Source organism: Rhea americana, unplaced genomic scaffold (assembly GCF_003343005.1).
Source record: "Rhea americana isolate MKP2758 unplaced genomic scaffold, rheAme1 scaffold_198, whole genome shotgun sequence".
In the NCBI taxonomy this organism is placed as follows: domain Eukaryota; kingdom Metazoa; phylum Chordata; class Aves; order Rheiformes; family Rheidae; genus Rhea; species Rhea americana.
The window spans coordinates 168,046-188,696 of record NW_028186127.1 but is presented as its reverse complement, the minus strand read 5'-3'; the positions used below and the strand labels follow the sequence as shown (position 1 = coordinate 188,696).

Genomic DNA, 20,651 nt, shown 5'->3' with positions numbered 1-20,651 from the left:
GGCGGCGGAGGGGGGCTGCGGGCGAGAGCAGGTCGCTCGGTCTAGTCGGTTCCTCTTAACCACCTGCCTCCAAGCACAGAGCGGAAGAAARTACGTTCTCGTTGCACAAGTGAAAGCGTGAATTCCCTGCAACGGCGTGCTGATGGGGCAGTACGCTTTGAATTGCCTGAGAGGAGGAGGAGGAGTGTGAAGAAGTGTCGGTGTGTTGCATCAGCATTCACCAATATTGTGCTTTATGAGCTTATGTATAGGATGACTGCCTGTTTTCTGTTTTAGAGTTTTCTCCCAAACTCTTCTCTTGCAACCCAACACACTCATCCCCACATTTTTCAGTGCCCAGCCACACACTGGTCTTTCCATGTCTCACTGATTTTCTGCAGCCTGTTCTTCCACCTGGGTTCTTTCTTCTTCCCACGTTCTAAGCTTGCAACACAGCCCTGCTCCTGTGTTATCAGGCATAAATCTCAGTTACTGACAGTTCCTAGGCATTGTGGAGCAGGCACTGGAGCAAATATGGGAACTACTACATCATGCCGGGGCAAGGTATCATCAATCAACAGGTCAGCGTTAGCTGGCTGTGTGAAGGCTCATACTGCACAGCTCAAGATGTAATTTCTGGTCATTCTTCCTGTAAAAATGCTCTCTTGAGCTTTTTCTTTATCCTAGACTGCRCATTCTAAATTCTCTGCAGTCTGGAGATTCCTGAGACCTTGTCTCTAAATATAAGGTAAGATGTGAAGCATTTTTGCAGATAGGTTTTTTGCAAGAAAATCCTTGGTATATATTTGTGTATAAAGTATATAATATTAGTGAACTGGATCTATTTTTTTCRTGCTAGTGTCCATAAAAATGTTATACTTGATTAGAGAATTGAGACTTATAGATACATCAGCAGAAAAACAAACAAAAAGCTGATTAGTGTTATGAAGGTTATACAATAAATAGTACATGTGAAGTGATTTTAGTTTGGTACACAGTTGGAAAAGGGAACCAGTCTCCCTAACTTTAGAAAATAGTCATGTCTGCTTGCTCAAGGTTAGGGAGGTCTAATAGATACTATCATCAGGTAGCTGATTTTGAGCAAGTAGGTCTATGTGTCTGTTTCTGTGCTGGTAAGCTGAGGCCAATACTGATTTCATTTTTGTGTGCCTTGAGATCTCGTGATGGAAAGATGTTATTTTTTTTCATGAAGATGGGGAGAACAACAACAAATTGTCAAAAACTGTATTGTGGATGAGGTAGATCAGTGACTGGACTTGGAATTTTTGCATTACTAATAACTACTAACAGTACAGTAATCACTGATGTCTTGAACTGAAACACCCATTTCATACAACTGAGCTCTAAGCTTTAAAGGAAACCCTGTCCTATGTATTCCAGTGGAACGTTGTCCACTTTAAGGTTTCTCATCTGTGTGGTGTAAGGCAACTCAATTTTTCTTTTTGTCTAGAGCTGTAAGAATGTGAATTTAATGGCTGACAGTTTCAATGTTTATTGTCTTTTTGTCTTGTTTCTTTGTTGCTGAACTGTCATTTCAGGAGAATGATCTCTATAACTTTCATTTTGATTTGGATTTGATGTCTTGGGACTCAGACCTTTGGAATATTACAAGCCATGCTTATTCAGGTAATATAGCTGCCGTATTTTGCAGGTATGACTTTCTTCTTCCCCTTGCCCCCGAGAGTGAGCTGTTGTAACTTTGGGGACAGTGATAACTTATGTGAAACTATTTGATGGGCTGCAAGGCTTAGTTCTCTGGTGACAAGTTGTGCTATTTTTCTGTAGAATGGGTACAACTGATAAAGGTTGTTCTGCAAGCCAAATTGTTCAGTACTTTTAGTCTTGCAATGTTTTCTGCTGTGCCTTGTTTTAGGAATGAAATAGTTGATGTAGAGCTGTGTAATTTTTGCTCATCTCCCATTGTTAGAAATTTGTATGGTGAAAATTCTCTGTGTTCATCCCTCGCAGATGCAAGCGTGAAGGCAGAGCCTTTATCACCAGCTGCTTCAACGTGTTCAGTCCCTTCTCCATCATCTGTGGACTCGTCAGTGCAGAATGTGCCTGTATGCAGAAATCTCCATGTAACAAAGATAGTAGCAGTTTTTAGAACCCATTCTGACCAACAAAATACCCTACTGGTTTGTCTGTCTGATCAACCACATAGCATAAGAGGCAGCAGCTTCGTTTTCTGACCTCTGCAAAACAAACTTCCCCTCAGTGGTTCTTCCTTCCTCTCCTACTGTGACCAATTCTGAAAAGACTGTTTTCTGGATCTGTTTCTCAACTGTGTGTGTCTGGTAACCAAACAACATGCCTTCTAAAGGCTTCTGAGTCAAGGAGCTACTGCCTTCTCACCCAGTCTGACGATATGCCAAAGTGCTTTTTCAGTGGTACTTTGCATTGATCAAAATAAAACAGCGAAATACAACCTTTATCCTGTTTCCTATAAGAGCAACCTGGACACGATGAAAGGGAATTACACCCTTAAGTTGCTCATAGTCGTTCTCATCTGTTTTTAAAGCATTTACTTCATGCTTTCTGTCCACAGGATGATGTAGACTTCAACTGTAGCTCCCAGATGTCTCCCATCTCCCTTTACAGCAAGAGTTCCGGAAGCCCCTCATCCCCCGAGGGAGATGGAGGGAAGAAGCCCATCAGCGTCAAATGTCAGTCTGGTACAAGCAGTCGAATTATTTCAATTCTCAGCTAGTAGGCTTGTTTTCTTGCATGAACAGGTGTTTAACAGATACTAGTAAGTCCTTTAATTTCTGACTTAGRTTTGGGATAGGATATGTTTATTTTAACAAATACTGTAGGTGGGTAAAGAAACATGTCAGGAGCTGTGCTATTACTGCTTGAATTCTTTATATTTTCTGGTGAAACTCAGATCTTCTTCCTTTCTTAGCAAATAATTCTGTGAGGAATCTGAAGAGATGTGKTCAGACAGCATTCAGGCCTTCAATACAACCCAAACCCCTGTTGCCTGCTGTAMCTGAGGGTCAGGCTAACATTGGTATCCCAGCTAAAACCATCATYATTCAGACTCTTCCAGCGCTCGTGCCACTATCAAAGCATCAGCCGGTTGTTAACATTCAGCCAGCCCCTCCTAAAGGTAGGTGAAAAATACTGTTTCTTTGTGGAACAATTTCTGCATTGAAGTTCACTTTGTCAGGAGGGGGACATTAAAAAAATAAAGCTACGTGCTTTGCTGCAAAGGCTTTGTACTGAAAAGAAGATGACCTTATTCTGGCCTCTTATTGTCGTGAGAAACAAATGGCACTCACCTGAGCATTCATGGGAGGGAAGCCAGTAAGGCAAAAGAAGCTGTGCTGACTGTTCGGAATTGTGGAGCTGAAACTACTGCTCTGGAAGGATCTTTAGACAGCCTTTCCCCTTTTGCTTTACTCTGCTTGCAGTGGCAGGTGGTGYGTAAGGTGAATCCAGTGCTACACTCATAACCAAAGAGAAGAGCCAGTAGAACCAGCTAGGATGGCTGAGTGAAGCTTAAGAGCTCAGGAAGGGGCAGAAAAGCTTCTTTCCTCACATGGAGGTTGTTGCCACAGGGAACATGAGTTTGCTGTTTCTTTTTGTCTCACTAAGTAGTATTAGACAGAATGTTACCAATTCTGTTAGCARTTATGGGGTGTGAGTTGGTGTTAAGGGGAGGCAAGTTGTTTCCTGTCCATTGATAATTCTTTCTTCCTCTTTAAACTCTTACTTTGTAACAGTCTACTGAAGTAGCCTTCATTTCTGACTCCCAAGCATTATTTTACTTTTTGCAAAGACAGTAGGGATGTTACCTGCTTTGTTGAAATTGTCAGATGCAGTTGCTTGTTTTCACCAGCTGATGGCTGCAGATTTGTGCAGTTGACTTTAAATGCAGTGAGGAATGGAAGGAAAAGGAGACAAATACTTAAGTGCATGTATCTAGAAATCAATCGTGAAATACTTGTCTTCATTATTAATTGCTCTTCTATCAAGAGTTAAGTCAAGGCTGGAGAGGCTGGCATTTTCTGTAACAGGCTTAGGTTTGTTAGACTGCTTAAAACACAGGTCAGCACAGTCAGAGTGACCTAGTTCTTACTCCCTCTGATGTTTCAGCTGATAAAATACCATCTGGAATAAGGAATGTTGGGGGATATAGATTTTTCTGGATATAATTATAATATTGGGAAGATCGGCTTCTCCCTTTGCCTGAAGAAATGTTAGGAAAGTAACTTCCTGCTATTTTCTAGGAAGTATTTGGGGGAAAGTATTTCCATGCCATGTGTTTACCTTGGCTGATGGTGTATTTAAAAACTATGCAGTGCCACTTCCAAAACAAAAACTAAGGATTTTTTTTGTTGTTAGTCAAAATCCTCTGGATGTAACAGGTTGGAGCTGCCTGTTTGGAATGTGCCAATATCCTCAAGGAGCATGAGGAATGGTGTTTTTACAGCCCCTTTCATGAAGGCTTAGAAGAGGAAAGCATGATCTTAGAATATCACATGTCTTTTGCATTGGAAAAAATATTGAAAGCATCTCAAATTCACTGTTTGAGGTTCTTTAAACAGGGCAGTGCTATTTTTTTTAAGCCTTATGATGTCTTCAAGCCCTTTTCTGCACAAAAGAGATCTAATTTTACACCTTATACATAAAAGATCCTGGCGTTAGGTAAATGACTGCCTTTCACCTTCCAAAAGGTTGAATAAGTGCTTTAATATACGGTTATGCATTTTGGTTGGAGCACTCAGCTGGAACACACTGTTTCTAAAAGCCAGCTAGGTCATTCTGTTACAAAGAATTAAGCAGATGTTCATATGTTTTCATGCAACAAAGTATTATGATGAGATTTGCACCTGTTTGAGTTAAATGTATTTTTGGACTGAAGTTTCTTGGATGTAATTTTAACTCCCTTTCAAAGTCTTTTTGGAATTATCTACTACTTTCTTTTATTTCRTGTCTGTTAGGTTGTACATGAAATTTCTTATACAAGACAGCACTTTTTCCAAAAATTGATCTTAATTTAGGTTGAATACAGGATATAACAGATGTTTTCAAAATGTAACTTTCTCCTCCCCCTCCCCCTCCCCCCCGAATTCTGAGGCTTCAGTTCATCTTCATTTGCTGTTTCTGAACTGATTTCTACATGAAGATTTTCATTGAATATGACTGTAAGGTGGAGATGGATAAGAGGGAGAAGGTTTGAGATAGGTCAGACTATTAATGCTGATTAGCCAGAATCAAACTTATAAATCTGTGGAACTATGAAAGGGCGAAGCAGGAGYTTAGATGTCATCTTGGGCTTTTTCCCAGTCAGACTCTCACTGCTAGCTTTGACTGAAGGAAGTCCGCAAGTCTTCAATGGACACTGATTTGGGGTATTCTAACTGTTGGTCTTTACCTGGAGCAATTCAGATTTACCAAGCAGCGAATTACACTCTGAAACAGCAGCAAGCACTTAACTGTTGTACACATCTCTTCAACTTTGTTCGGTCACAAGCTTGGGAATTGCCCTGGGTTGTGTGATATAAGTGAGATGCACAGGCCCTTTGTTTATCTTCTGTACTTTCCTCCCTAGAGTTGGCATGACATGATTGGGCTCTGAAGCTGAAGGAAGAAGTAGCGAGGCATTGAGGGTATTGTCTGTCTTTAAACAATATCCRGGTGCTTGATGCCACAAATCCTGCCAGGCAGGAGTGATTTCCATTAGCTTATGGTAAGGTAGGCACCTGGAATTCTGCAAGTGCAGGTGTGCAAAGGCAGTTCTCAAAKAGTCGCTGTTTTTTCCTAATAGTGAGTGAGAATAAAAATATTTAAAGTAATCAAACTTAGACATCGGTTTCTGGCTTTACAGTAGGTTTCATAAACGTGATTTGCAAACCATGTTTTATTTACCTTTTTTCCTATTTGGAATGATGTTTACGCTAAGACAGTGGACTTCCAAACATTCAAAGTTAACATTGGCTAAGTCCTCTGAAAAAGTTACTCAGAATGCACTAAACATTAGAAATATTATTGCTTCAATATTGCTAACAAATGACTTTTAGCAACACTGAAGAGAGGTTTTGGGAGATAGCTGGAGTTAGCAGATCCATTTAGCATCTATAGTTTTGATTTGCAGGCTGGTTTTGGAGCCCTGTGAACTTCTTTTGACTTCAAACAAGTAGTGTGGGCCAGGAGAGGAAGCTAGGCTGCCTACCTCCTGTGTCAGTACTGCCCTACACAATAATCAAAGCAAATCCTTTCTGTGTCTTACACTGAACACTCCTCGTGTTTGTTCTTTTGTTCTAGGTCAGTCGGTGGTGCTCCCGCAGCCCGCGGTGGTACAGCTACAGGCTTCTGGAGTGCTTCCTGCCTCCCAGCCAGTCATTGCCGTCACCGGAGGGACCACCCAGCTTCACAATCATGCGGTGACTGCATTGCCCCCAGCTGCTGCAAATGGCTCACCAAGTGGCAAAATAGCAATRACTAAGCCCTTGCTTCAAAGCAGCACACCAGCGATGGGGCTAGATGTAAGTTCTGACTATGTGATGACAGCAAATAATCAAAGYTTGGAGTTACCAGTTTTCATACCTGCATGCTGCTTGTCATGGGAGCAGCAGGTCACTTTAGAGCCTCAGGAAGAAAGCACTGTAGTTGGGATCATCTAATAAGTTTTCTAACAGTGCCTGGGTATTCAGCAGGCTTGCTGAACAAATCATTCCATTAGGTAATGAAAGACAAAGAGTGAGGAGAAGAAGGAATAGCTTGATATATGCAGGTCTGCCTGGAGCAAGCAGGGTGTGCAAGCACCTTCTACCATACTGGGTGAGGTAGAAGACAATACTGATGTATTTTTGCCTTCACTCATCTTTTAGACTACTGGCTGTCAGTGACTGGAGCTCTCTTACATACAAGATGATTTGATGCATTTGATTAGTGCTGAAGCTTTTTCCTAATCTGTATAATTAAAGCACTCTTGTGGAAGTAGATGAACTGGAAATGTCAGTAATAAGCATGATTCTTTTTTCAATCTGTGTACCTCCAAATTTAACTCTTGATTTTTGGAAACTTCAGATGTTGGGTTTCATAGGATTCTAATTTCTTAAYGCTCTTTTTTGGTCATATACTGAATGAATAGAGAAGGGGTAAGCATTCAACAGTTAGTGCACAAATAAATAAGGTCTTCCRCAGTAAATTTCAGTAAACAATAGGTTTTTAAAAATAGCTTTTTTTAATTATTATTATTCAGTTTTGATATCGTAAGTAGCAGGTTGAGTGTAAATTTGGTTTAATTCCTGATGGTTTGGAATTCCTCTGGTTGCTTCTGCTCTCTGAAGAAAATGTAAAAATGATTGGGGAAAGGTACTAATGTTTCTCATTTGTGGGGCTTCAAATTTTGGGGTGTCATTCTCTAGTGCAGTAGTCCAAGTGCAGTCATTGTGAGCTGAGGGTCCTGCTGCATCTATTGATGTGTGGGAGAAAACACTGATATCCTTTCACATGGACTTCTGCAGCAGAGTCACTCACTCACTTGGTAGAGGTCATGYATTGAACTGCCCCATTCTGTTGGCAACAGTTTAACTTGGTCTTCTGGCAGAGAGATGACAGGCGTTCAGTCTGAACAACCAGTCATGAGCTGCTCTGGCTGTCTTTCTGAAAATATCTTTGTTGAAAGATGTCTTATTAAAGCAATTAATTTCACATCTCTTAAATGAAGAAAAGAAATTTGGAAAAATGTTCTTTAAGAAGTGACCAAAACACATAGTATGGAAAAGACTGAAGACAACCTTAAGTGATGGACCTTTAATGAGATGTGATATGGAATACTTTGTGAAGTCTTTAATCCACATCCTTAGCTTAGGTACAAATCAGAATTGCTCTATTCAAGATAGGATAGCAGTGCTAACTTTCAACTATGTGTTATTTGGAATTAATGCAGATCAGAGAGAGGGTGTTGAATCACTTTGAGAGCTGGATGGCTTTCCAGTATGTTAATTATTTGTTGGTAGTTCTGACTTAGTAATTTTCTACCCTTTCCTGAGTAATATTATATTCTGCAGAAATATTTCCATCCAATCTCTGCTATCAAGAACTCTGATATGCAGAAACACACACTGCTCTCAGTTTCATTATGCAAAGAGGACTCTGCTTCTTAAAATCTTTTCCATTCTTCTGTCAGTTGATGGTAAAACTGTTCTGTTTTAACTTTAAAATCTCAGCTAATATTTGAAAAACTGTAAGGCTCTTGATCCAAACTTGCTGGAAAAAAAATGGGTTCCATCTTTGCTTCTGATGCAGATTTTTTATATCTGACCAAGGGAACCTTCAAACATTCTTGTTGGAAGGCATGGTTGTCTTTGAGTGGAATGATATTTATGTGTTAACAGGCTGACTGACTCTGTGCTGGGCCAAACAGTACTAGATTTGCCTAACTGTGCAAGAGTAAAGTATTAGTATTTTCAAWTTGTTCTATGGATTTAATTTAAACTTGCAAGAATATTTTTCAGGCACTATTATCAAATCTATTTTGGTGCTACAGGATAGTATTGACATCTTCTCCCTGTAATTGAGAGAATGTGGTAAAGGGCTCCACTGTATCTTGGTTTAGTTGTCAACTTTGCTGTGATCTTTCAAATGCCTTTTTGTACCTGCTGCTCAGAGTCCTGGTCTATACCTCAAGGATCCTCTCTAATGCATCCTCACTCATCAAAGGGTAAACATAAACTTGACCAAAAYGATTGCCATTTTAGCTTTACTTGACAAAGTAAAAGTGATTACAGTATCTTTTCATCATGGCAGTTTGCTCAGTACTCCCCCTGTATGCCATTTTGTCCTGCCTGGCATGTCACCCTGGCTGCTAGAAACCACAGTGCAGGGCATCATTTCTCTGTCTTCTGCATTCTGACTTCTTTGGAAAGATATTATTATTGAATGATTTCTTAGGATTTGAGAATTGTTGGTCTTGCTTGATGTTAGATTTTCTTCRCTGTTTATGTTTTTGTGGGGGCTGCATTTTTTAAACGAAAAATTACTTGCTGCAAATAATTCAGCAGCCACACTGCAGTGTTAACCTAGTCTTGAATTTACAAGCAGCAGAAGGTCTGTCAGTAGACAAGTTATGAGGATTGCATTTTTAAATGATAATAGCCAGTCATACAAAAACAAGCTGAGTAAATGTGTCAGCAGTCATTAGATATGTGACTCCCTGTAATCAGAACTCGAAGGATGGAACCTTACCTTASCAATGTCTGTTTGTAAGATTTAATAAAAGTAGTTAGGGAGAATCCATTTATTATTGTTATGCTTGTATACATACATCTGTGGCAGACAATCAAATGTGTAGCTAGGGTAATGAATTACTGCTTAATTTGRTTGATGTTATGAGTATCTCTACAGAAGCAAACTTGCATCTTTTCCTAAAAGGCAGTTTTAAGACAAGGTATCAGGCTAAATGCTGCACATCTTCTGTTTATTGAAGTAAGTCAAAACAGCTGTACCTRCCCTTTGGTACAAATTGTGAAATAGCACTTTGAAAAAGAACAAATATTTCAGGATACTGCCAGCATTAACGGGGTTAAAACATCTAACTAGAGTAAAGACCAGATGTGGCATTGAGAACTGTACAGATGTGGCTGTTATATGAGCTGTATAACACGTGTTTTTATTTGCTAATCTAAGCAGATATTGCAGGTTAAAAAGAAACACCACAGGACTTCCTTTTGGGCTCAAGAAGGATAAACCATTAGCTTAACACTCAGCCCTTCAAATGGGTTGGCGTAAGATCAGCTGATAGGAAGTTATACCAGTGAACTCCTAGTATTGTGCTTAGCCTGATGGCTTACACCTTTGCAGCTTGTCGATACAGGAGACGTGCCAAGYTTTTGATGCAGTCAACCAAGATGAATTTTTCACTAGAAAATGAGAAAAGACACTGCCTAAGGAAAMTGCTCTTTTGATTGAAACAAGAGAGAGAGCTGCTTAAGTTGCTTTTCCTGTTGCATTAAATGATATGATGATATAAACAGTAGAGGTGTGAGGGAATGTAATTGAGTTGGGTTTCATAAGCTGTTCTGCTCATATGTCTATCCTGTAGTAAAAAAGGATTTATTTCTGTCTCCYAGTTCTGCTACCTCTCCACCAAGATTATGCAGAATTAATTCAATGTATATATTAGGTTCTATTAAAGAATCCTATTCCATRCTGTGCATTGGGTAAGTTTCATTTGAAATAAACTCTTTTGTCAAGGTCTGTTGAGTTAGAGTAAGAAAATCAGATTTTTCACATGAACGAAGAAAATACCTTTATAGGCTTTGTATTTATGCATTTAAAATGCATTGTGAAAGACAGTGGTCCTCATAATCTGATGTAAGGAGCCAGCCAATGTAAAGTTGAAGTAGTCCCGACCTTCAGCTGTTGGCTAACTTTTCCAGTGCCAAATTGTGTGGAAGGCGATGGTTTTCGTCATTAAACTCACTTTTGCCCAGTGACTTGCATTTGAGACATTCTAGTCACCTTGTCTAGAAATATGCCCAACGTTTGAATGGAAGGTACTTTGTTGAGAGCTGAATTTTCTGAAAAACTGATGTGTGGTAAGAGTGTTTCTTTGTGAAGGGCATGATTTTTTTTGTAAAGTGCTCTGAAGATAATAAGGCRATCTGAATCTAATTAATACTGTTTAAAGCAAGATTTTTGCAATGAGCTTTTCTCTTTCCAATATTTACATCTTTTTTGGTGTAATGGTGTAATTTTTAAAGTTAAGAAGCAAAAGTTGTCACTGGTTAATGTTGGGTTTCTTTTAAGTGCCAGGATTTTRTTTTCACTTTTTATTGTCTGTGTCTGCTGTGAGCCAGAAGTTACTGTCTTGAATGATAAATTGATAAAAYAGAATCTAAAAAGGAGCCTAAAAAAGAAGTTACTAGAGATATTTACTATCTTTCATCTGTTTGCCACTTGTGCAAAGTAATGTTGTTCAAGCCATCAGTCATTATAAATTGCTTCCTGCTCTTTTTKTCTGATTATTGAAATGCTCAGTAAGTGGCATATTTATCTTGACGCCAAACTAGTGATGTAATACTTTATGCTTACTATCTCCCAAGTTTGACTTATTCTACTGTTTCACCCACAAGACTTTCCTTTTCCTGCCTCAGATGTAGGATCAAGCTTGCAGTACTGACTTTTTGCCTATAAAAAGCCAGACAAGCCCTAGAGGGTKAATTTAGGATGCTGCTAATCTGTTGTAGGGACTGTCTACTTAAACAAAAGAATCGAAAGACATGAATACTTGGGCTTCGTTAAGGCAAGCTTAAGAAATGAATCAAAGTGAAGTTGATGTGCTGTAGACTGAAATACAGCAATCGCACAGGATACCTTGAGTCAGGCTGGGTAGAGCTGTTGTTCGTGATGGTGTCTGGAGAACACCRAGTAAAGGAGAGCTGTCTAGGTAACGCCATCAGAAAGGTAGCTGGCRCTGTCTGAGGTGGTGATAGATGGACCCTTAGGACTTCCAGACAAGCTGCACTTGTGGCTTAACTCAAACATTTCTCAAGGGAGCAAGTAGATCTTCCAGAGGTTCCAGACATTTACAGAGAGCCCAAAGCTATCCAGTAGTGAATAATCCTGCACAAGTCCTGCGGATGAGACTATATTTGTMTCTCTTGTTTGAATTTAGGATGCCAAGCCTCTTTTTTAAAGGCAGGAGATGGRAAAGAATGTAACAGTACTTGTCTGGAGTATCACACATCTTGCAGAAGAAGCTAAACCCGCTGTGTGAATTCCTGCCGCGTTATTTCATCTCTGGACAGCTGAAATGATTCTGGCCATGAACTGGTGTGTTTTCTGCACTGCASTCTTTGGCCAGCCTGAAACATTTTTTTTTCCTTTTTCCTTTTTTTTTCCCCCCAAAAACTTTTCGTATGTCTGTAAAAGTTTTCTAATGCTAGATATTGATTTTTTTTTAAGTGCCACAACACAAGCTTAGTGCTAATGAGAACATTTTAAAAATTCCTTCCTCTCTCACTAAAGAGAACTTGGAATACAAACAATTTCACTCTCACAGGCTTTTGTTGATGGCAGCAGACTTAGACATACAAAAAGTAATTAGACAACTGGAGACAATCCAAAATATTAATACACTGTAACATATTTTCTTAGGCTTTGTGACTAGACTGTAATATGAAGAATTACTTCAAACAGCCTGTAGCCAGGYTTCCTTGCAGATGCTAAAGCTGTAAAGCAACAGATTGCCTGTGTAAGGGTATACTGGAAGAGGTGGGAGGGGAATGGAAAGCTATGGTCAAGTTTCCTCAGGCAGCCAGACCTCAACTAGAGCACACTATTTGAATTTGATGCTGCTGTTCTGTGATTTGTTTACTTTTCCCTACCCCAGTACTTCCAAAATAGTTCTCGGCTCTTTTCTTTAGATTTTAGCTAGATTCTGGTGACTCCAGCATGTGTGTGTGTGTCTGTGTTGGTAGTATAGTGTGATAGAGTGGAGCATATTCAGGCTGGTATAAGATAGAGCATTCAGTTGTCTTTCAGCATTAACATAATTAAGACATATCCTGTTGTGACTTAATAATGTGATGGAAGTTTTCTGTTTTTATAAAACAAGAATGTACTGGCTAATTTGTTATGGAAAGGAATTAARCAGCAGTCTTCAAGCTTAGGGTTTCAAGTAGTTTTGTGTAATTCTGCAGTTATTGATCATTTCTGCCCATGTCCATAGCAAGATGCTTTCAATCTAGGTCATCCCACTCAGCGCAAACCACAAGATGATTGAGTGGTAAATGATGATAGTCTGTGTTACTGCTTGGGAAAGAAATCAGAGACATCGTGACTACTGAGGAATGAGGGAAGCAGTTACTTGGAGMTGCCCTCATCTGGCCTTGTGGACTGTTAGTGGTTGTCGTGCATTATATGCTCTCCTGCAGTATATGAGCTGGTTTAGCTTCATCCAGAAGGAACCCAGTTTGTGTGGTCCAAGACRGTTGTGTGGTGCAAACCAAAGCATTTTAAGTGGGATCATCAGGAGATCTGTATCAAACATCATGCTCCTGATCTGAATGAAAAGGCTAATGCAGACATGTCAAGGATGTTCATTTAAACCACCATATAAGTGCTTGGCACACCTAGAACGTGCTGTCTGGGCTCAGAGGCAGTATTCAAAATCTCAAAAGGCGTATAGCAGAACTGGAAAACATGCAGAGGCAGAAGTGTAGTAAGCGTGGGAATGGCTTCCATACAGGGAGAGACAAAAGAAAGGTTAGACTACTCAGTCTAGAAAACAGAACTTGCTGTAGCTTCTAAAATGATGTATGGTAAGGTGAAAAGGAATCRTCGTTTGTCACTCCTGAAGATTCAAAGGGTACTGAAAGCAGTTACCTAGAAGCAGGCTTAAAGCAAGCCAAAGGAATTTTTCATGCATCAYATAGTGGCTGAGCATGTTGTGGAGACTAAAACATAAATATGTTAAAAGTAGATGGGGAACTTGGGGAAAGAGAAGTCTGTCAGCTGAACATAGTGGCATGGGTAAGGACTTTTCCAGGAGGAAATTGTAGACTGTTGGGTGCCAGGGCTAGGRGAAGACTCTTTCCCTATTTGTTGTACTACTTTGAAGTGTGTGCTGATTATTGTCRGGCACAGACTACACTATGCACCTTTAGTGTCATAGGGTTTGGGAAGACTTTGCTGTCATTACTCGGTGCAAATGGTGGTATTCTGAAAAATTAATGAAGWGGCTTAGTGAATAAAGACACTTGCATTTGGATATTTTTGATTAAATATTCCCATGGCAGGGACTAGAATTATATTCCGTGGCATTGGAATGAAGCAGCAGAAAGAAGGTGCTGAAACAAACTAATAGAGCACATGAAGTCATTTGTTCTTTTTCCCTAGATCTTATGCTTTTGTTTGTCACACTCTGGTTTTGATAACCTGTGCTCAGTTGCCTTCTAAGTAATCTTAATCTTCCTTCCTCCTACCTGATCGCTKCTTCGGTATCTTTTTCTGATACCTCCATTCTGAGTAACAGGACTGTAATTCAAAGGTGGGTTTAGATGACTAAATCATTGAGGAAAGGATTAGTGTCAGTTTGACTTTAGGGCTGTAGGCGAAGCTTACCTTTCAAAGCTGTTCAGAAATGTTGAATGAATCTATCCATATATTTACTTGCATTTTGCTCACTGGATGAAATAGGCTAGAATTAATGTCCTTTAACTGGTATCACAGATTCATGGAATGATTGAAGTTGGAAGGGACTTCTGGAGATCATCTAGTCTAACCCCCTGCTCAAGTATTTGTATCATCCGTATAGTTCTTGATCTGCCATCTATATAAATTTAATTCCATTGTTCTTGTTTTTCTCTCTTTACCATGATAAACGTTTTTTTTTTCTTTCTTTATCCTGGTGCCACTGTGTTGGCTATTAAAGTTCATAATGCAGACCTGTAGACTTGTGCTTTATTTCTTTGTAATTCATYGAATCAAGTTGCTTCTTGAGTATACCTTTTGTATCACCTGCATGAAGAAGGCTGAGAATACAAGAGAGAACAGAGACAGTGCAGGATATTTGTGGGTTTTTTTTTTTCCTCCCCTCTCTTAGGTATAACTCCTGGAGGTGTTATATAAAATAGCTGTTTGCTTTGTTGATGAGTGTGTTGGCTCATTTGAACTGCAGTGGGGAAGAATAACCATGCAAGCTTTTGATGAACTAGAAGACTAGAAATGGTACATGAAGCAGAAGTAGTTTTAACTTAGACATTACTAACAGACTTCCTTATTGTCCATATAGGTCAATGTATTGAGAAGACAGCAGCGCATGATCAAAAACCGGGAGTCAGCCTGTCAGTCACGGAAGAAAAAAAAAGAATATATGTTGGGACTGGAGGCCAGGCTGAAGGCAGCCTTACTGGAGAACGAAAGACTCAAGAGAGAGAATGGCTCACTGAAAAGGCAGTTGGATGAAGTGGTGTTAGAGGTAAGAGATCTGGATGAAGAACTAACTGTAGGTAAGGATGGAGTGGTTCAGGTAGAAGGCGCTTAAATAGAATCATAAAAATGTTGATTAGAAGAGATCTATGGGGGTTTCTAGCCCAGCCTSCTACTTGGAGCAAGATTTTTGTAAAATAAAGGTCAGATCAGCTGTCATCTTTTCTAGTTGACTTGAAATAAAGAATTGAAACCATTCATGGTACTTCTGAACATTTCACCTAGAAAATGGACTGGTTAGAAGCTGAATATAATGTACAAAGGAACCAATTTCAGTTTTTAAGTAGTTCTGGGTATATTCATACACAATTAGACAGGTATAAATCTAGAAAACAGGTATAATTTGGTTTATTTAGCTTCTGAAGTACTCTTGCAAGTGCCTGTGATTTCTTGCTGCATATCTTCTCTATTCTTCCTTTCTAGAATGAGAAACTCAAGGTGTCATCTCCAAAGAGAAGAACTCTGTGTGTGATGGTGATACTGGCTTTCATAATGCTGAATTATGGTCCACTGAGGTAAGCTGTCTGGGAACTCCTCTCTCCTCTTCCCCAGTTCACTCACAACTCACTGTAATCCATAGTGAGTTTGCTGCCCTGTGATTTTTGTTTGAATCTTTGATACAGACTGTGGTGTTTAAAGCATTAAGCTTGAAACCTAGCTTTTCCSTTCTGCTGTACATCATCAGTATAATGGTGCTTCTTTTGGAGTACCTCTGGTGAGGAGAGATGTATATTATACTTTCCATTTATCTTGGTTTAGCATTTTGCTAACCGCTGTAGCATTCAGCAGTTTATCTTCTGCATTTACAGTTGAAGAGATAACAGCTATGTCTAGAATCCTTTTAGCATAAAAAAAAAAGGTTGGAAAGAGCTTTGAGAACACTGCAGCTTGTTTATACCTGCGTTAATCTCAGTAGCTGTGTGTCTAAGCTGTTTCCAGCATCTAGTGCAGGAGATTCCACCACTTGTTACAATGCTTTGTGATCCTTACCATTAGATRTCTCGGTCTCCCTCATTAGAACTTAAACCCTTTATTACCTGTTTTAAAAATCTGATGGAAGACGTCTTTCCCTCTTTTTCCCTTTAATGACTTCATACAGCCTTGAAGGCAGTTGCCAGTTTTGTTCTTTGTATAATGAAGGATCTTTCTTTGATTTTGAGCGTTTTTTTCTTCCCCGTGAATTTTGAAACTATGCAGATTAATTTATCCTTTTATTTTATGCATATCTGTCATTAGAGTATAGCTTGATTTCTTACTATAAATCATCACAACTCAAGACTTTCTATGCTAATCACTTCCAATGCTTGATTTTGAGTTCTTAATTTCAGTTTTAGTAATTTTAATAATAATATTACTTTTGAAGTATTTGCACTTACTATTTCTTTTCTCTCAGACATTGAAATACAGCTGATAATTTTACTTTATGGATCATATTAAAGCAGAAAGTTTCCAAGTGCATTTAGGAATTATACTRGATTTAGGAATTATACTGGGATTTTTGATTATGAAGCAGAAAAATAAGCTTCCTTTTTATCAAGTGATTGATTTTTATATCCCACCCCGTTTACAAGTATTACCACTCACTTAGGGAGTTACCTCTTACTTTGTGAGAACTAATAGAACCAGTAATATTTCTAAAGCCAGAAGAAACTTTAATTGCATCTGCATTAGAATGAGGAATTGGAATGCATGAAGTGTTAAGAATCTTGGGAACAGAGGAGGAGAGTGGGAAGTCTTTTACCGCAGACCTTTAAAGTTTGTATGTCAGCTTCTCCACCCTCTGGCCTGAGTAATGTGTTGACAGCAGTCTCTTGCTATCAAGTCAGAGTAGACTGAAAGGTCAGTTTGTGTTTCTATCTTTGTAACAATAGATAACTGTACAAACATAACAGGGTGTTTTTTTTTTTAACCTGACTGTTCAGTAAAGTAGATAAAGTGAAAAGGATATCAGGCTTTTCCTGGCACTTGTTGTAAAAGCCAAGTCTGAACTAGATGGCCTACATCAATACTGCATGTCTATAATGGGGAGAAATGTAACTGATAATTAGCAAGGAATTGCTCTTTCTACTTTTTTTAGTCCTAGCAGAATGAATGTTTGTCTTGCAGTTAAAATACTAGACTGTATCAAGGCGATATGTGAATGTTGATTTTTACAATACCCTTCAGAAGGCCTGTAACATGGGATATACAAACTATTGCTCAAGATTTCACTACTTATTTGTACATTTTCTTCCTCTTATAGAGGTGTTAGTGATTGGTGGCTCCACAAACATGAGTAATGATTGTTGTTCTGCTGATGCCTTAACAACAGAAACTTGCAATACATGTGCTTTTTTTTTTTTTTTTTTTTTTTTNTATCTGGGTTGAGCTTGAGTTGATTTTTAGCTAAATTATCCAAAATCAAGCATTTACCTTTTTTTTTTTTTTTTTTTTCCCATTCCTTGCAGCTTTCTCATAGCTCAGCAAAAACTTTTTTCCCGAAGTAGCTAGCTGTGAAATTCCTAATTTCCAGGCAGTGACCAGCTGGAGATAAATCTGACTTGAAACTTCATGACAATATTGCCATTTCCTCTTTGTAGGAAAGTGTTTCATCCACATGCTATATAGAGGTATGACAGCATTCAGGCCCAGAATGTTTCAGGACCATACTAGCAGTGTATATTTCATTACTTAAAATCAATGAACCATTACAGAAAGAGAGAACAAACAATATCTTAAAAGAAGGAGAAAAATAAGATAGGAATTTAATCCCCCTAAATTCTGTAGCTAATTTTGAAATTTTTAGTTGACCTTATTGTAAGATGCTTTAGTTTCTTAACTGGAAGGGATAGGATTATTTGAAGACTAGAGGTAAAGCAGAAGAACAGATGTACACGTTTGCTCTTTACTTGTCTACTTTTATCAAACCAGAGAAGCCAGGAAAATGGTCAGGTTGTTTGGGGACTGGAATACGAAGTAGAGCAGGGAATCCTGTAAACTCTTCTTGGCCTGCATGAGGAGACCTACTATATGTTACTTCTGTTTGAGGGGGGATCTGTTCCTGGTTCACTGAAGGAAGGCGCGGGAGAAGCGCTGTGAAAGKTGGAAGGAGGCATTGGTAGGACCAGGAAATTCTGATGTTCTTTCCCAAAGCCCAGAGGATAAGGCACTCCACAGCTAGCTCTTCCTTCCTACAGATCTGCATGGCTGCACGTGGGAGAGACTGAGTGCGCTAAGTTCTTCCTAAGCAAGTCAAAACCACCCCCAGACTAGCCATTAAAGAAACCCAAAGGCTGTGGTGGTAATTTGATGCAGCTTGCAGCTTSCTCAGCAGATATGACCCAAAGTCAACGTGTGGTGCGGTGATACACGCTGCGTTCATCTAAGCAACTGGTCTATAGTGAGAATCCTTTCCTCGCACACTGTGATCTGTGTACTTAATCAGTCAGTGTGATGTTGACTGCACAAAACATCTGGATGGTTGGCTGTGTAGTTTTGTGTTCTTTCTTCTGCATTAATGGGGTGTATTGCCCTAACACTGGTTTATACATAGTTTTATTTATTGGTCTTAAATCTTGTTTACTCTATGTAAATGGTGAGATGTTTGTGATGTTTTATAGAGGATTCTGAGGCAATGCTGTTCTTCTATTTTAAGCTTATGGGAAGTAGTCCAAGATCTGGCAGCCTTTGGCAAGCAGATTTAGCAGATAAAATTATTCTACTGGAGAAGAGGTCTTTCCTGCTGACAAATATACTATGTGTGAGGATGATCTGCAGYTTACGAATATGGAAGTGGGGCGGAAAACCTGATAGGGAAGCTGGCCTATTAGCCCAGCAAACCTGTTTGAAAATGTTTGAGGGAGAGTCTAGTCTCATGCACTTAATTGACAAAATGCTTTTCAGAATATCCTTCAGCCTTGRAAATGGCACCATGTTATCTCTGTTAAAAGAATGCAAGTTGAATGATTTAATACTTTCTGATCCTGAATGTGGTTTGTATAGAGTTAATGATAACTCCAAGCTGATACTGCACTATGTTATTAAACTATTTAGAGTGTGTTGATACTGGATGTTTGTATGGAAAACTGAAACTTTCAGCTCCTAAAGGCAAAAGGAAGAATTTAGCAGGAAGTCGGTTCGTGTAAGTTTCTCTTTAATGTATTTGCTTTATACTAGATGAAAGGTGCCCAGGAATTTCCCATCTGTGTGTCRGTGAGCTATTCTGTAATCTTAGTGAGTTATTTAGACTTGATTGTAACTTCTATAAAAATTTCCTTTTATTATTATTTGTGAATGATTGGTGAGGTGTGTGAAGGGAAAAGGGTCTATTTTGATTTCATTRCTTAAAAAGGTCATCCCCTTGCCCCACACTTACATACCCTGAGGTGCAAGACAGGAATTGGCAACCCACAGTGTTTGCGCAAAAGGTTGTGGGCGTGCAGACTTTGGCACACTGCATGGCTGGGAGCTGGAACCGTGGTATCGGAGGCAGGCGTCTGTGAGAGGCAGTGTCAGTCGGTAGGTTTACCTTCTCAGCTGCTTAGCACTCCTGAAAGACTACTGACCTCTGGCATTAAGAAACATTTGATTAGCTGTGCATTTTGATGCATCACTTAGAGCATGAAAATTGGAAATGTTTAGGCTGTTACAATTCCTAGATTCCTTTTTCTGTTCTTGTTTGATTTTTGACATCTGTGGTAGTCTGTGCCTGAGTACTAACCAGATTTGAAGATGTGCTTTGTTTTGTTTCAGCTTTGTTAGTGCTTGTTTAACACATGTTCTAGGCAATCTCACATTTTTTTTGTGGAAGTCCTACGTGTGATAGTAATGTATTTGCAGAAAATTAATCATCGAGTTGGTGGAGATTGGGGACTGTCAAAATCTAACCCCTTTTCTCTTTGTAGCGGGAACAAGAGAAGAAAGGAAAATATCAATTTGTAGAGATGAAAGACAGATCTGCAAGGAGAGAYTGGAATGGGACGTTTAAGAGGCTGATTTGACTTTCCCCCCGACCCCTTCCTTCCCTTAGACCTTGGCAATCTCTGCATGGATGGAACCCCTTAGAAAGTGGAAAAGAGGCTTGTGATATAACAGAAAATTCTTGAGCTGTATTTGTGGTAGGAGGTGACTGAAATGGTGATTGATGGGCTAAGTAAAGCTGCTACTTCAAAAATTTCATGTGTCCTATTGACCTGCAGCAGCTGGTCACTAGAATTGCTGRCCTTTCATAGAGACTCCCATGCAGCTCTTCTCCTGAATATCCTAATAGGTTTCCCTCTACTTCCCAGGACTCTCCTTGGAAACTGTGTAATCTGTTATAAGTTTAGCTCCATTGAGCAATGTGCTAGTAAAGACACCAGCCTGTATAGCTGGGAAGAGTGGTTTGTCTGCTCTAATCATTACTGTCTATAAGGTATAAAGAAGCAGTGATTTTGACCTTTGGAAGACTGAAGGATGTGTCTTGTTTCTAGATGTTGGAAAAAAATAGAAATGTTAGGGGGAAAAAAGTTAGAAAAAAATGAAGTGGTGAAATTCATCATCTGTACTACTAACCATGAGGAAACCACCCATGGGCAGTTGCATGCTACCATGATTTGCTGCTTGTATGTGGGTACACGGAGTGTTTAAGAACACAGTACTGACGAGCACTCTGCAGACTAGATGAAACACTAATCTGGGTGGTGGTGAGAGACTTGTGTTTTGCTCACTTCATGCTTTAATGT

General features: G+C 39.3%; 1 protein-coding gene across 2 annotated transcripts in view; it reads left to right on the top strand.

The window, feature by feature from the left end:
- Nucleotides 1-49: 49 nt before the first annotated feature.
- Nucleotides 50-20,651, top strand: part of ATF6 (activating transcription factor 6) — an 86,312-nt gene continuing 65,710 nt past the window's right edge. The window contains exons 1-8 of one of the 2 annotated variants that reach the window (XM_085303188.1): nt 50-727; nt 1,539-1,626; nt 1,969-2,063; nt 2,549-2,666; nt 2,906-3,112; nt 6,274-6,494; nt 14,753-14,938; nt 15,373-15,464. In XM_085303188.1, coding sequence (XP_085159314.1) covers nt 1,578-1,626; nt 1,969-2,063; nt 2,549-2,666; nt 2,906-3,112; nt 6,274-6,494; nt 14,753-14,938; nt 15,373-15,464 — 968 coding nt within the window. In that variant the 5' untranslated portion in view covers nt 50-727; nt 1,539-1,577. Of the gene's footprint in view, nt 728-1,538; nt 1,627-1,968; nt 2,064-2,548; nt 2,676-2,905; nt 3,113-6,273; nt 6,495-14,752; nt 14,939-15,372; nt 15,465-20,651 lie in introns of both variants that reach the window. The other variant, XM_085303187.1, reaches the window with a different exon arrangement.